The 14,013-nt window shown below is 40.5% G+C and overlaps 2 protein-coding genes across 3 annotated transcripts; both read left to right on the top strand.

The window, feature by feature from the left end:
- The first annotated feature begins 905 nt into the window (after window positions 1–905).
- On the top strand, window positions 906–7,023 carry hnf4a (hepatocyte nuclear factor 4, alpha). The gene is made up of 10 exons (XM_035655837.1): window positions 906–1,069; window positions 2,128–2,302; window positions 2,961–3,055; window positions 3,497–3,603; window positions 3,694–3,849; window positions 4,495–4,582; window positions 4,705–4,857; window positions 4,999–5,235; window positions 5,355–5,477; window positions 5,913–7,023. The coding sequence occupies exons 1-10, from the start codon at window positions 982–984 to the stop codon at window positions 6,053–6,055; spliced, it is 1,365 nt and encodes a 454-aa protein (XP_035511730.1). The 5' UTR covers window positions 906–981; the 3' UTR covers window positions 6,056–7,023.
- A 1,118-nt stretch (window positions 7,024–8,141) lies between these two features.
- On the top strand, window positions 8,142–13,339 carry ttpal (tocopherol (alpha) transfer protein-like). 2 transcript variants are annotated; one of them, XM_035657472.1, is made up of 6 exons: window positions 8,142–8,171; window positions 8,609–8,835; window positions 9,719–9,962; window positions 10,180–10,373; window positions 10,665–10,775; window positions 11,472–13,339. In XM_035657472.1, the coding sequence occupies exons 2-6, from the start codon at window positions 8,626–8,628 to the stop codon at window positions 11,748–11,750; spliced, it is 1,038 nt and encodes a 345-aa protein (XP_035513365.1). In that variant the 5' UTR covers window positions 8,142–8,171; window positions 8,609–8,625; the 3' UTR covers window positions 11,751–13,339. The 2 variants fall into 2 exon arrangements, with proteins under 2 accessions (XP_035513365.1, XP_035513363.1); XM_035657470.1 differs by having other exon boundaries at window positions 8,166–8,307.
- Window positions 13,340–14,013: the final 674 nt, after the last annotated feature.

Genomic DNA, 14,013 nt, shown 5'->3' with positions numbered 1-14,013 from the left:
GACAGCAGCCTGTTTATCAGGCTTTCTTTGATGGTTCCCTATAATATTCAGTGCGTGCTGTAGTGTTTAGTATAATATCTTTGCAGAGGAGCGTCAGTGTGTTTCTGCAGTGGCAGAGTTTGATAGACTCTCCATTTCCAGTGTGAACTACATACTGAAGTTCAGGTGGAGTGTTTGAATATACAGAAGCTCCTGGGAGTTCTGCTTCACCTGGAAAAGATAAACTACAAATATTTGATGTCTCTTTCATTCTGGCTGTGAGATGAATGTAGTGAGGTAAAAAGAACATCGTTTCCCTCTGAAATGTAGAAGAGTGGAACTATAAAGTAGCATAAAATGGTCTCCCCGCAGACACATGAAACTAAGCTGCACTTTCATTTGGTCTTGGCTGCTTTATAGCATAATGTGGACGCCGTAATTTGTGTGCATGTGATAACACCATGCAAGTGTTATAAAATGAACTGGTTTGAAGTGGTAGAGTAGTGATTTGGCAAAAGACTGAGCTGATATAGCTCTCATGGAGGAATTGTTAATCCATTACTGAAAGACAACCAAGAAGAGATGGCAGATAACAAAGTTGTGCTATCTCTTCTGAAAGAAAAAACAAAAAAAACAACAACCCTGTGATTCGCCATTGAAGGGATTAGTTAACCATTAACCAGAGAGACACTCCACCTCTACTCTGGTTAGCGGCACGAGGGAAGGAGGAGAATGAGCTCTGCTGTCAGTCACTGGTCTCGTCTTTGACACCAGTAAGTCCCCATCATACTCAACTGGGCCAGGGAGCTACCTTGTTACTGGGCGGAGCTAGGCTCAAAAAAGAGGGTGGAGGGGGTGGGGGGTTAGTGGAGGTGTGTGGGGGTGTAAGAAGGGAAGGGGGAGGAGGAGGAGGAGGAGGGGGGGCACATTAGCTTCTTGGACAAGTCTTTCTGCCCCACTGTCAGGTAGTTGAGAATTTGTTTGTCCAAAGCACTGGCAGACATGGACATGGCAGACTACAGCGAGGCTCTGGACCCAGCCTACACCACGCTGGAGTTCGAAAACATGCAAGTGCTCCCCTTGGGCACAGGTGAGTCAAATATATGCAACTCTGGCGTTGAACTTTGAGACTTTTACTGATTTAAAACTTTGGTCAGGAGAGGACAGAGGGTGTTCTGGCATGAAGTGATAAAAAGGGGTCATTTGTCCATCCGCTCCTGCTTGCAGAGGGATGATCCTGTGCAGTGGTCTTCTTTTATCACCTCTGGCTGCGATAGTAAAACATTAAGAGATTTTGATTTACAAGACTGTACTGTAAGGCTCCATTCTCAGTGCAGGTCTTTTGGTTGAAGCAATTTGAACCTGTTTCAGCTTGTAGAGTGATGTGGTGTCAGATTAATTGCAGTGGATTGATATTCATCCTCTGATGAAGCAGTAGTTTGAGTATCACGACCGTCCATCTCCTGTTACAAATGGTCTGTTCCCACAGACGGAAGAAAAAGGGTTCAGTATTTTGAGAAGTGCACACAATGACACCAACTTATTTATATATGCAGTCTCCCATGACGTCTGGCTGTGATCCTGAGTCTAAAATTCCCAGTGAGACTAAAAAAAAAAAAGGAAGCATGCCGGGAAACATTACCAGCCACTCAACTTTTTCATCACTTGCTATGTTTCTATGTATAATAATAATAATCTGTTGAACCTAATCTATAGCATGTGTCATGACATACTCCCTGATTGATTGACCTGGTCTGGTGACTGTGAGGGTGACTAAAAAGAAAACTATCTCTAGGGATTGCCTTTCCAGAGCTAATCAAGATGACATCAATTATGCTCTGTTTACTCAGTGTGAGCTACTCAGGCAGGTTCTCATGAAGGCTGGTTTTGATCAGCTGTCAATGGAGCTGATCACTGTATTCACTCCGGCCGTTCACACCTTCTGAAATCAATCCAGTTTGACAATCTGTCAAGTAGAAACACTATTTTTCAGCCTTTGAACAAGCACTCAAACATATTTCTTGATGACCGTTGACTGCCATCTAATAAAAACACTCTTCCTCTGGTTTCGGGGTCATCCTGCCGCCCTAAAAGTCAGACTGCTGACCTGATGAGACATTTTCTCTCTGTCTTTCTCTCTGTGTCAAGACTCCTCACCGGCTGAGAGCACCAACATGAACGCGACTGGCCACCTGGGGGCGGGCGGCCTGTGTGCCATATGTGGAGACAGAGCCACTGGCAAACACTACGGGGCGTCCAGCTGTGACGGCTGTAAGGGCTTCTTCAGACGCAGCGTCCGCAAAAACCACATGTACTCATGCAGGTGAGCACAAATCTACAACTGAAGAGGGGGAAATAATCTGACTTTTTTTTTTCTTCTACTCTTGATGTTCCACTGAAGCAAAGTGCTGCACATCTGTCCCAGCATGTACAGATAGTTCCCAACTATACACTGGTGTTTGTTTGTTTGTGTGAGTGAAATAGAGACAAAGCCAAACATAAACTTGTGTTGCTTTTCCTCAGTAAATTGACAATAATTCTACAAAGAATAAAAAGATCCTTATTGCTTCTGGGGCTGCCACTGACCATTATTTTCATGATAAACTGATCTACAAATGATCTACAAAAGGATTTTCTTTGATGAATAAATGAATCCATTAATATTTTTTATAAAATGGTGAAATATTGCTTGTTTTAGTTTCCCAAAGTTCACATTGGCGTCTTCAAATGTTATGTTTTGTCCATTAACAGTCCAAAATACAAAAGATATGCAAATTACTAAGAAGAAATGCATCAAATGTTCACATTTGAGAAGCTGAAAACAGCAAATATTTGTCACTTGTGCTTAAAAAAAAACCCTAAAACGATTTTTCATTCTTCAAAATCTTTGCTGAATAATTTTCTTATCACTTAATCTCTCCTTCAAGCTCTTTTTTTTATTCTATGATAACATAAACTAACTAATTCCACATATTTTCCAGGTTCAACAGACAATGCATTGTGGACAAAGACAAGCGAAATCAGTGCAGATACTGCAGACTGAAGAAATGCTTCCGAGCTGGCATGAAGAAAGAAGGTACAAACTGACTGAATCTAACTGCTTTAGAAAAAAAACAACAGATTCTCCTGAAAACAGAATTTCCCATTTAATCAGCGAATCGCTACCAGAGTGCGAGCTGTCTCCCACTGAACTGACTCATCAGAGTGTGTTGCAATACCCACGAGAGTACTACTTTGTTAATGTTCACTCCGTGGAGCGGAGAAGTCTCTAACCAGCTTATGCTGAGCAAACATTTCTGAGCAATAATGGCCATATACTGATAAACACGACAACCTCTGAAGACATATTTTTCTTTTAAATGACTCTGTGTTCTTTGTGCAACAGATGAAACATTTTTCACTGTTTTCCTGGTTTTTAAATTCACTTAGTGAAATTAAAATTAATTAAATTAAAATTGCACATTATTCTCCTGCCAAGTACCGACTGAACAGTGATGAATCTGTGTGTGTTTTTTAGCTGTGCAGAATGAAAGAGACAGAATCAGCACCAGGAGATCCAGCTACGAAGACAGCAGTTTACCATCCATCAACGCACTCATCCAGGCAGACGTACTGTCAAGACAGGTAAGACCTCCTAAATCATCTTTGGGAATCACTAATAAATTGCCTGTAACAAGGCATCAAATGATTTCACGTCTGCACTGCTTTGTCCAGATCACCTCCCCGGCTCCTATACTGAACGGCGACATCAGGACCAAAAAGATCGCCACAATCACGGACGTGTGTGAGTCCATGAAACAGCAGCTGTTGGTCTTGGTGGAGTGGGCCAAGTACATCCCAGCCTTTTGTGACCTGCCCCTGGATGACCAGGTAATACTCATATACAGACACAGTGTACATAGTTGTATAGACACTCCGGTCACTCATCAACCAGTCTGCTCAAAACCGGAGCTGCAGGAGCACATGGGTATAGACTCAGTGAATTTTCATAAATACCTAAAAATAAAGTAGAAAGCAGATAAATAAGTAATTAATAATAGTTAAATGTTCATGTTTACTCTTGCTTTGTTGTTCTTGTGAGCAACGAAAAATCACAAATACTTGGCTGGTAAAGCTGATTCTGATCATGTAAAAAATCTCTATGAGGAGTCTATGAGGGTTTTTTTCTGTCACCCAAAACTTCCAATCCTTCAACCAGGCCAGTTAATGTATTTTAATCCTAAATGAGCTGGTTTTAAAGTTATATCCCCCCTTACAGAAAAGTGCAGAATCATTAACAGTGTGATCACCAGGCCTTGGTAACTGATTTGCTGATGTTATATCAGTGAGAGAGCCAGTGTCTTCTGCCAGGGTTTATTCTCTTTATTTCTTCAGCGAGCTTCAGATTTGGGGACTTTATAGAAAGAGATAGAACCATAAAATACCAAAACAATCAAATGAACACGTAGAGGTTTGCAGATTTTCACTGAGTTATTATCACATAGCTAATAAGTAAATGTATTCACTGTATTTCAGGTGGCGTTGCTGCGAGCTCATGCTGGAGAACACCTCTTGCTCGGCGCTGCAAAGAGATCCATGCTATACAAAGACATCCTCTTATTAGGTAAAACTGACACATGAAGGAGTATTTTACCACACTCATGTTGCCATTATTCATCGCCCTTATCTATCCTGGACTTAAAAAAAGTGTTTAAAATCTCTCCCTAAAATGTGATTCTCCTGCAGGAAATGACTACATCATTCCCAGAAACTGCCCAGAGTTGGAGGTGGGCAGGGTAGCAGTGAGAATACTGGATGAGCTGGTGCTTCCTTTCCAGGAGCTTCAGATAGACGACAACGAATATGCCTGTTTAAAAGCCATAGTTTTCTTTGACCCAGGTACTGACTGATCTGGTTGTGTGGGCTACTTTTCAAGCCAATAATATCAGCAAGAAGTTCAAAAGCTTTGGCGTCTAAAGATGCAGACGAAAAGTTAACACACTTCTCTTTGTAAACACCCCTGCTTTTATTTGCCCACAGATGCTAAAGGTCTGAGTGACCCTGGAAAGATCAAGCGGATGCGATATCAGGTCCAGGTCAGCCTGGAAGACTACATCAACGACAGGCAGTACGACTCCCGGGGCCGCTTCGGGGAGCTGCTCCTGCTGCTGCCGACGCTACAGAGCATCACCTGGCAAATGATTGAACAGATCCAGTTCGTCAAACTCTTTGGCATGGCCAAGATTGACAATCTACTACAAGAAATGCTTCTTGGAGGTGAGCTCTTTCAGATAATTTGTAACCAGCCATGGTGGAACAATATAGACAACAGAGGACACTCTGGCAGTCTTTGTGCAGTCAGATATGCTGTAGTAAATAAACTCTTTGTCTCCTAGGTTCTGCCAATGAGGCTCCACATGCACCTCACTCTCTGCACCCTCACCTGGTTCAGGAGCACCTCAGCAGCAATGTTATAGTGGCCAGCAACATGCCAACGCCGATCCATAATGGTCAAATCTGTAAGTACAAAAAACATCAGTACAAAAAGTGTAGTACAACTGTTGTGTCTGGAGTTTTTTGTCCATCCAAGCTTGATCAATAACATTTATCTAAGTGAACTGAAAATTATATTTTAATTAACAAAGACTGACAAATTGTCCTCACTCAGCTCCATGTGCAGCCTGGTCAGGTAGCTGGAAGGACAAACAGGCTTGGCAGAATAATCCTCTAAATTCTTCATGGAAACTAATCTGGCTTATTTTGTCAAAGAGAACTTCTGTTATTCTTTCTTAACATGTTTAATGCTCTGAGAAATTTCACAAAAGTGCTTATTCCTTATTTGAAAATTGTGTTACCCCAAGACATGTTATACCACAGAATGGTAAATATACACCTGCTTATGCCGCAGTTTCTCCCTCTAACTCGCTCCTGTTCTCTTGTGTTCTACTTTTCAGCCACTCCTGAAACCCCAATCCCGTCTCCGCCTACTGCCTCCAGCTCAGAACATTATAAAATGGCTCAGGGGGTCATAGCCACCGTGCCTAAGCAGCCAACCTCCATCCCTCAGCCTACTATTACAAAGCAAGAGGCCATCTAACAATCCTCTTAACCCTTATTCCTTCAGCTTTTTTTTATTGTGTTAAACCAGGGTCTTTATATGTAAGTTTATACACAATCAGCCTTGAAGCTGTTAACTTGACTTAAACAATAAAGTAGCTAAATATGTAGAATGTAATTGCAATGATGTCCCTTGCAGATTGCTGTTTTTCTTCAGGGATCTGTTTTACGAATGCAGCTGCAGTTGAACTCCAACAGCTCAGCGAAGCCCACACAAAACTATCAGCGTCAGAGCTATATCCAGTCATGTTCTGCCGGATTGACATAGAAACGTTTGTTGTATATATAGTTTATTATTGGGTAACATCACATCCTTTAGCGTGACCTCAGTGTGTGCAGTAAGGCTTATGTTAGACATGGTGATGTGATCATGTCAGTGTTTTATGAATGTTACAACAGGCCTTACATTGTCGTTTATTTAGTGTTGCACAGTTTTTTAATTTATATTCATTAGTGATAAAATGGTGTCCACTTTGAGTAGGAAATGTTTTCCATCAAAGCTAAAGGAAATCCCAAGAGTGAGTTAAGTCTCTTTTAAAATTCTGTGACAGGACTAAAATATCTGTGGTTTGTTTTATGTACTTTACAGTAGCAAAAATTGAACATGTTAAAATTGAATGGTGAAGTCTGCAGTGCCACTTTGTAAAAGTCACAGGCAGACACACTGAGGAAGTTTCCCAATAATATGTTGTATTGGTTTTTAAAAAAAAATATATTATATTTTTTGTTTAGTACTTTGTCGTGGTTTAACTGATGGAATAAATTGTGCCTTGTAACCTGTACTGCCTTACAAAAACAGGCAATGTTTTGCCTTACAATGTGAAGATGAATTAATAAATCTCAAGGTCTATTTTTACATTGCATTTTCAGACCATGTTTTATATAACTGTGATTATAAGAGAGGAGTCTCCTGAAGAATGAATGGGATTCTCTGAATAACAAATGGTACGACTTAATAAAGAAATCAGACATGTTGGATTGGTCTCTGGAGGGGGAAAAAAATGGGTCCAACGTGGCAGTGCTGCTTGTTCACTGATAGCCTGATACAATATGTTGCTTCAGACTGATAAAGTGCCATAAAATCATTATAGATAGCATTGACTCAAGATGGAGAGAGGTGGGGGGCACTTCAAGGAGTTATTTCTACATTCAATGACAAAATCTCTAGCTGATACTAATGAGAATGCGCTGCATTTAGACTCAAATACAGACTGAAATGACAAAAAGTGCTTCAGACATGAAAGTCATCCTCAAAAATATCTGAGTAAAGTACTCTCTACAAGTACACTACTTTCTTTCTTACCATATCACCAAACACTTTCATAAATATGAGTAAATTAGTTAGATGTATTATTATTAACTCTTAATTTTAAAATCACTTGAAGCAGAAAACATACCTGACAGATCTTGAGACGCTGGTTATTGACAGGGATGCAGAATGAGCAATATGCAGGCAAACTCTGCCATCTGCTGCACTCAAGTGTAATTGATACATTCAACCTGTTCGTAAAAAAGTGAAAAAGAAATTTAGGTCAACCCTCTTTGTAGAAATGGTTTAATTGATAACCTAAATACAGCATTAATTATGATTATGATAAAAAGAATATACAATCAATATTTTAATTATAAATACAGATAGATAGATAGAAATACAATCTTAACCACTATAAAAATTCAAGGCTCTGTTTTTATTTGAATGCTATTACGTGTTGTAGTAAATATAGTCCTTAATGTTAGCGTGAATTTAGTTATACTAGTTTGCAAGATGTGAAGTTCAGGTTCACTGAAACTGTGTGAAAAGCTGAAGCGGTAATTAAGTAAAATCTTATCACGTACGTTAGTCATTTGTGAGAATAACTTTTTTTGAAGGAGTTTCATATAACATTTAAAAAAAACAAAACCCAAGGGACTCACAAAACACCCGCGAAAAACAATGTATTGTAACATTTGTTTGATTCATTTTGTCGCATTCGGCTACTTTCCGACGGACACCTAAAGGCATCACCACCATCAAAACAACAGACGTACGTACGCCTGCTCTGAGGACCAATGAGAGAGCGCCATTTCTGTACCCGGAAAAAGGATTCTCCTGACAGGTCGGTTGTGATTTTTCTGACAGGTTTTTTGGGTCGTCGCAGCTTCATTTCTGATCACATCTCAACACCTGGCAAAGGATGCTCACATAAGGCATCTATGTGTGTCCTAGTCGGTTAAAGTTAAACGCATCTTCGGGTTGGTATTCAGTCATTATTCTGACTTGTCGCATCGGTTCTGCTCAGGTTCAGGTTATATCAGCCATCTGTGTGACTCATATTGCTGAACTAATAAACTACAGTGTATATATGAGCATGTCTGCGCTGCTGTGGTGTTGTAGGCAGCCCTCCTTCTCTTCTCAGGTATCAGGGAGCGTTTTATCTCCAGTATCTGTTGTCCAGTGCAGCTAAAAGTGATATTACTGGATGTACACTATGTATGTGACAGCTCTCATAGCCTCTCTGGTGACTCATGTGTGTGTGTGTGTGTTGCTCTCCAGCTTCACCCAGTCAGTCCATGGCTGATCAGCATGAGTCCATCGATCTCAGGTCTCCTCCAGTGGACCCATCAGCAGCTGCAGGACACAGCTGGTTCCCTGGACCCCCTCCACCCATCTATACCTGCACCCTGACCCCCGAGCTGGTGGCCAAGGCACGGGAGGAGCTCCAGGAGAAACCAGAGTGGCGTCTCCGGGATGTCCAAGCGCTGAGAGACATGATACTGAAGGTTTTTTGCCATGTTGACGTTCATATAAAGATAAACAGTCTCATTCTGCGAGTAACATTTAAAGCAGGAGACAACATCCCTAAGATTAGAAGACTTTGTCCCTCTCAAACTTGTATTCTTTGATCACATATTTACCGTTTTAGATCATAAACAGGCGTTGCTCTTGTACATCTGTTATTTTTGTATTCAACAGAAGAAAGGTAGGCTGAGACTACATGATATTTTCAATCTGTATACACCTAAAAATGATTATAATTACTAGCATCCAGTAAAGGTAAAGACATGCTTTGGTCTAAAGAAGAGACAGATCTTCTTCAATCATTATTGCCAACAAATCCTGCAAAAATACTTTATGTTCCTACTGACAATGTAAATCTTTGAAAGTTGGTCATCATTATATACTTTTTTTTTTCTCCAAATAATGTATATATGCTGGGGTGTTCTTTATACTATAAAAAAATGCATTATATATTACCTTGCTTACAGTATTGCAATATATTGTAACCCCTGTAATGTGATATTTACCATATCACCGAGTTTTTACAGCAGCTGCACAATGTGTGAGGGATCAATTAAAATAAACTACAATGACCATATTCATTGTAATGAAGGAACGTGTTACCCACCTAAGATATATCAGGCTTAAGTTATCTTTGTACATTGCAAATATCATTATAGGATCAATTCAGTGCTGGTTTTGGTCTTTTGTTGAGCGTTTCTGACAATAAGACAAATGTAGAATATCACCAGACTCCCGTTAATAATATTGCTGTTATTTTGAAGCGTTTTTTTTTTTTTGCTATACACTCCAAGTTTAGCTGAATTTGACTGTTTTTGGTGACTATTTGTCCGCTGAGCTCATATTTTTCACCTGACTCTGCAGGAACAGCCCAATCTCAGGACCAGGTTGGACGACTCCTTTCTCCTGCGCTTCCTGCGGGCCAGGAAGTTTGACTATGACCGTGCCATGCAGCTGCTGCTCAACTACCACGCAGGCCGTAAGGCTTGGCCGGAGGTGTTCAAAGACCTGAAGCCATCCACAGTGAAACACGTCCTGGACCTGGGCTTTCTCACAGTCCTGCCACAGCCTGACCCCAACGGAAGATACATCCTCTGTCTCCGGCCAGGTTGTTGTCGTCTTTATTTTATAATTAAGCAGTTTTATGGACCACTCTGTGATAACTGTTTTCCATTTGTCTGTCACATTATCCAGCAGACCTCAAACTCAGTGTGTTTTTTTCAAATCTCTAAGTACATGCTGTGTGACTAATAGCCAGTTTCTGATTATTCTTCCAGGACGTGTCTTACTCATGATGTATTACTCAACTCAATCTCCATTTACAGGAAAATGGAAACCAAATGATTATCCATTTGTTGACAACGTGAGGGCCATTTATCTGACTCTGGAGAAGCTGATCCAGCCGGAGGAAACGCAGGTGAATGGCATCGTCATCTTAGCCGACTACACCGGAGTGGGCATGTCACAAGCATCCAATCCAGGCCCATTCCTCGCCAAAAAGGTTGTGAGCATCCTCCAGGTGAGAAATTCTAACAGCTGATGATGTGATGACACTTTAATGTTTGAATTAAATGTATGTATTTCTGGAATAGATATATAAAAAAATGCAGCATTTACTCAAAATGTAATTATATTTTGTAATAATACAAAATATGAGAAACAATTTTTCATGACAGTGGCTCTTGAGCACTGCCTGTGGAGTTTTGTAATGATTGCAGAGTGTGTAATATTTACAGAATCACACAAAAACACAAGTGAAACGTTTGACAAGGACCAGCTGTGACTGTTCTGTTTCTCTTCTAATTCTCAGGATGGGTTTCCAATCAGAATCAAGGCTGTTAACATAATTAACGAGCCCCGGATTTTCAAAGGCATCTTCGCTATAATTAAGCCATTCCTGAAGGAGAAAATGGCAGAGAGGGTAACTATTGTCCTTGAATAGTCTCTGGCTCTTTTGTGTTAAACAAAGGTCTATTTTGAATTGTGTGCCTCCCTTTTATCTGCCGCCCGGGCTCCAAAATAATAGTCTATTTTCATCTGTAAAAATGGAAGGCCAAGCATTTTCTTTTCACAGGAATGAACTCGGACCACCAGAAACACAGCCACATATTCAAAATCTCATGAGAGGAGGGAGGGGTTGCTTAGTTTTCATTTAATTCAGCAGTAATTGATTTTTTTTTTTTTTTATTCATTTGGGGGCAGCGGAAACATGTTTGCATGCAGTTGCTTATTTAAACAATCAGCAGATACACGACAGCATTAGCATTTAGACTCATGTGTCTGGCCACGTGGTGAGTCCAGTATTAACTGTAGGTTTGGTTTTCTGCAGCAGTGCCAGAGGAGAATATTATCCACTATGTTCACCAGCTAACTTTGTCTGACGTTTGGTGCTGGTCAGGGAAGATTTTTAGAGCTTTTCTACTGAAAACAGCTTCTTGCTGCGGCTGAAAACTTGAGCTATGAGAGTAACCAGAGTGAACACGAAACAGTAAATTTGTGAGCTGTAAAACTGCAGTGTGATAATTGTTTTTGGGTTCATTACTATGAGGGACACCTTTCACACAACATGAACTGTTTCCAGCCACTGACAGGGTGTCTGTGCTGTCTCCTCACACAGTACATCCTCCATGGCTCGGACCTGCGCTCTCTGCACCGAAACATCCCCCGCTCGGTCCTACCGGAGGAGTACGGCGGCACCGCGGGCCAACTGGACATGTGTGCGTGGTCGAGACTGCTGCTGGACTGTGAGGAGGAATTTATAGTGGAGTTCTGCCAGCCGGATCCACTAGAGGGCGTGGTGCTCCCAGACTCCATGCTGTTTGAAGGAGAGCAGGCCAGCGGGCAGGATGACGACACCTTCAGGGGTCTGCGCTCTCAACTTTACTACTGTTACTGATGCACACTGCAGATGCATACACTCCCGTCACTGAGAGGACATTTTCTGTTTCATTTGAAACATGTGTGTAGACTTTTACAGGGCAAGTTGCCAATATTATACATGATTTATTTTACTAACTAAGCAGCAGTACTATAGGTGGATAGTCTTTTCTAGTTTACACGTAGCCCAGCATTTAACCATCGTTCCAAGGCAGCTGCAGGCTCAGGCAAAGAGGCTTCAGACATGAGCAGATGCATGTTTAGTCATTGTAGGTGACCTCTATGAATTTATTACTATATATGACATTTTCTTAAGTAGTCAGGCACTCATATGTCATTGAAGCTGGTTTTACTGGATGTAATCATTCATCCTGCCCATCCTGGCTGTTAAAAGCTGCCTCCCTAAAGTGCTTCCTGTGTAAGAGATGACAGAATCCACAGTCCTCATTTTGTGTGTAGCTGAAGCTAACATTAGGCTTCAGCAGTTCCACTTTGACAATTCATGTGGGTTTCAGAAACACTGTCACACTAAAAACACTAACTTTTAAAGTTTCACTCTATTTGGCTAAGTGAGACTGTTGAAACCTCATAGCAGCTTCAACTGCTTCGGTCCTGGAACGAAGACTGTGGATTTGTCCCCCTTCTCTTCCACTGGAAGCACATTAGGAAGGGATCTCTTCACGGCCAGTATGAACAGGAGGAATGATTACTGCAAGCAAAAACTGTTTCAGTGTACATATGGACATGGGGAAAATGTGAACCCATCCTTTTAATATGTTTCAGCGGAGGAAGAATTCTCAAAACAGCTTCTTCAACTCACATTTCTTCAGTTTGTTTAGTTTTTGCAGACCGGCAGTCAGACAGATACTGGCCATTAGAGCTCTGTCTGCAGGTTACATCGCCCCACAACTCAACTCTAAAAAGACAGTTTTTGTGTATGTAACCGTCTAATACATTGCCTTAAACTGTCATTAATCAGTAGATTTTCCACTGTATCATAAATCATTTTGGATTTGTGTGTACCAAAGCAATATTATTTCAATGTGTATTCTCATTCAGGGCTTGTGTTACATAAGAGTGGCTATACTTCATTGTTAGTAAGTGGAAATAGATGGCTGAGAGAAAGAATAACGTAATAGATTTAATATCTAACTCATATGCAGTATTTCAGGGCCTTTGTTTCATTGATGCTTTAGTTTTCTCTGGCTTGAATCTTCTGAGAGGATTATTTTTTTAGTCTAAGTTCAGATAATCTGCCTTATGTTCTTTTTTTTCTTTTTGTAAAACAACCTTTTTTGACCTGCTGCTTGTGTTTCATCACTCAGTCTTAACACGGGGCCATTACTCATAACAGGAGTCACATGGGGAAGAGAACATTCAGTCCTGACTTTATAGACATGTGGTTTGCCAAAATTTTACACCAGGCCATGTACAGAAATGTGCAATAATGTCGGATCTGTATTCTTGCGGTAGCCCGAAAGCCAACTCAAATTATTTTTGTCAGTGTTTTTATATTTTTATTTTAAGCATGTCTGTGACTATAAGCTGTATTGTGTTGCGGGATATTTATCGTTGGTAGTGAAGACAGTAAAGTAAAACTCAAACAGAGAAGTGCTATTTGTGTCTTGTTTTTGCTGCGGATGCTGTTGTTGGCAGAGGATGGTGGTATGCTGCGGGCTCTGGGGAAGTTGTGGGTATTTTCACAACATAATTGCGACTGCCTTGAGAAACGTTTCCCAAACTGGGTCCCCAAAGACATCAGAAATACAGCGGTGGAAGAAGTAGTCAGATCTTTACTTGTTGTATTGAATTTGCATTCAAATTAAAAGAACAGAAGGCTTAAAAGGAAAATTAGCTTAACGTTTTATAGGTAAAAACACTATAACCTTCATCAAAAGAGGATTTATTGAAGGACTGTTGTATTAGATTATTAAGTGTGCCTAATAAACAGGCAACTGAGTGTATATTTTTATTAGATTAGAAGGTTTAGCTTTTCCAGATGGAGCAATGTTTAAATATTGTTAACATGTATGATTTAACATCACTGTTGGGTACTTTAATCTGTAACAGTGTGTCATATTTTATAGAATGATCTCATGATTTGTACGTAAAATCTTCACCTGTAAAGTAACTAATAAATGTAGTAAAAAGTACAATATTTCCTTCTGAAACGTAGTAGAGTATAAGTATGAAGTAAAGTGGCAGTACCAGTGTACAGGATTCAGTTACAAATTGCATACTACGGACCAACCAAGGCACTTTCTAGAGCCAGTGTTTGGTTT

The sequence above is a fragment of the Morone saxatilis genome, unplaced genomic scaffold (genome assembly GCF_004916995.1).
Source record: "Morone saxatilis isolate NCDOM2014 unplaced genomic scaffold, NCSU_SB_2.0 Contig15, whole genome shotgun sequence".
Lineage (NCBI taxonomy): Eukaryota > Metazoa > Chordata > Actinopteri > Moronidae > Morone > Morone saxatilis.
Note: the sequence above shows the minus strand (reverse complement) of the source record. Positions and strands in the feature narration are given on the sequence as shown.

Coding starts and splice junctions, on each gene's coding strand:
- ttpal (XM_035657472.1), top strand. CDS start 8,626: ATGGCTGATCAGCATGAGTCCATCGATCTCAGGTCTCCTCCAGTGGAC. Junction 9,963..10,179: donor CATCCTCTGTCTCCGGCCAG/GTTGTTGTCGTC, acceptor CTCCATTTACAG/GAAAATGGAAACCAAATGAT. Junction 10,776..11,471: donor AGGAGAAAATGGCAGAGAGG/GTAACTATTGTC, acceptor CTCCTCACACAG/TACATCCTCCATGGCTCGGA.
- hnf4a (XM_035655837.1), top strand. CDS start 982: ATGGACATGGCAGACTACAGCGAGGCTCTGGACCCAGCCTACACCACG. Junction 3,850..4,494: donor ACCTGCCCCTGGATGACCAG/GTAATACTCATA, acceptor ACTGTATTTCAG/GTGGCGTTGCTGCGAGCTCA. Junction 4,858..4,998: donor CATAGTTTTCTTTGACCCAG/GTACTGACTGAT, acceptor ATTTGCCCACAG/ATGCTAAAGGTCTGAGTGAC.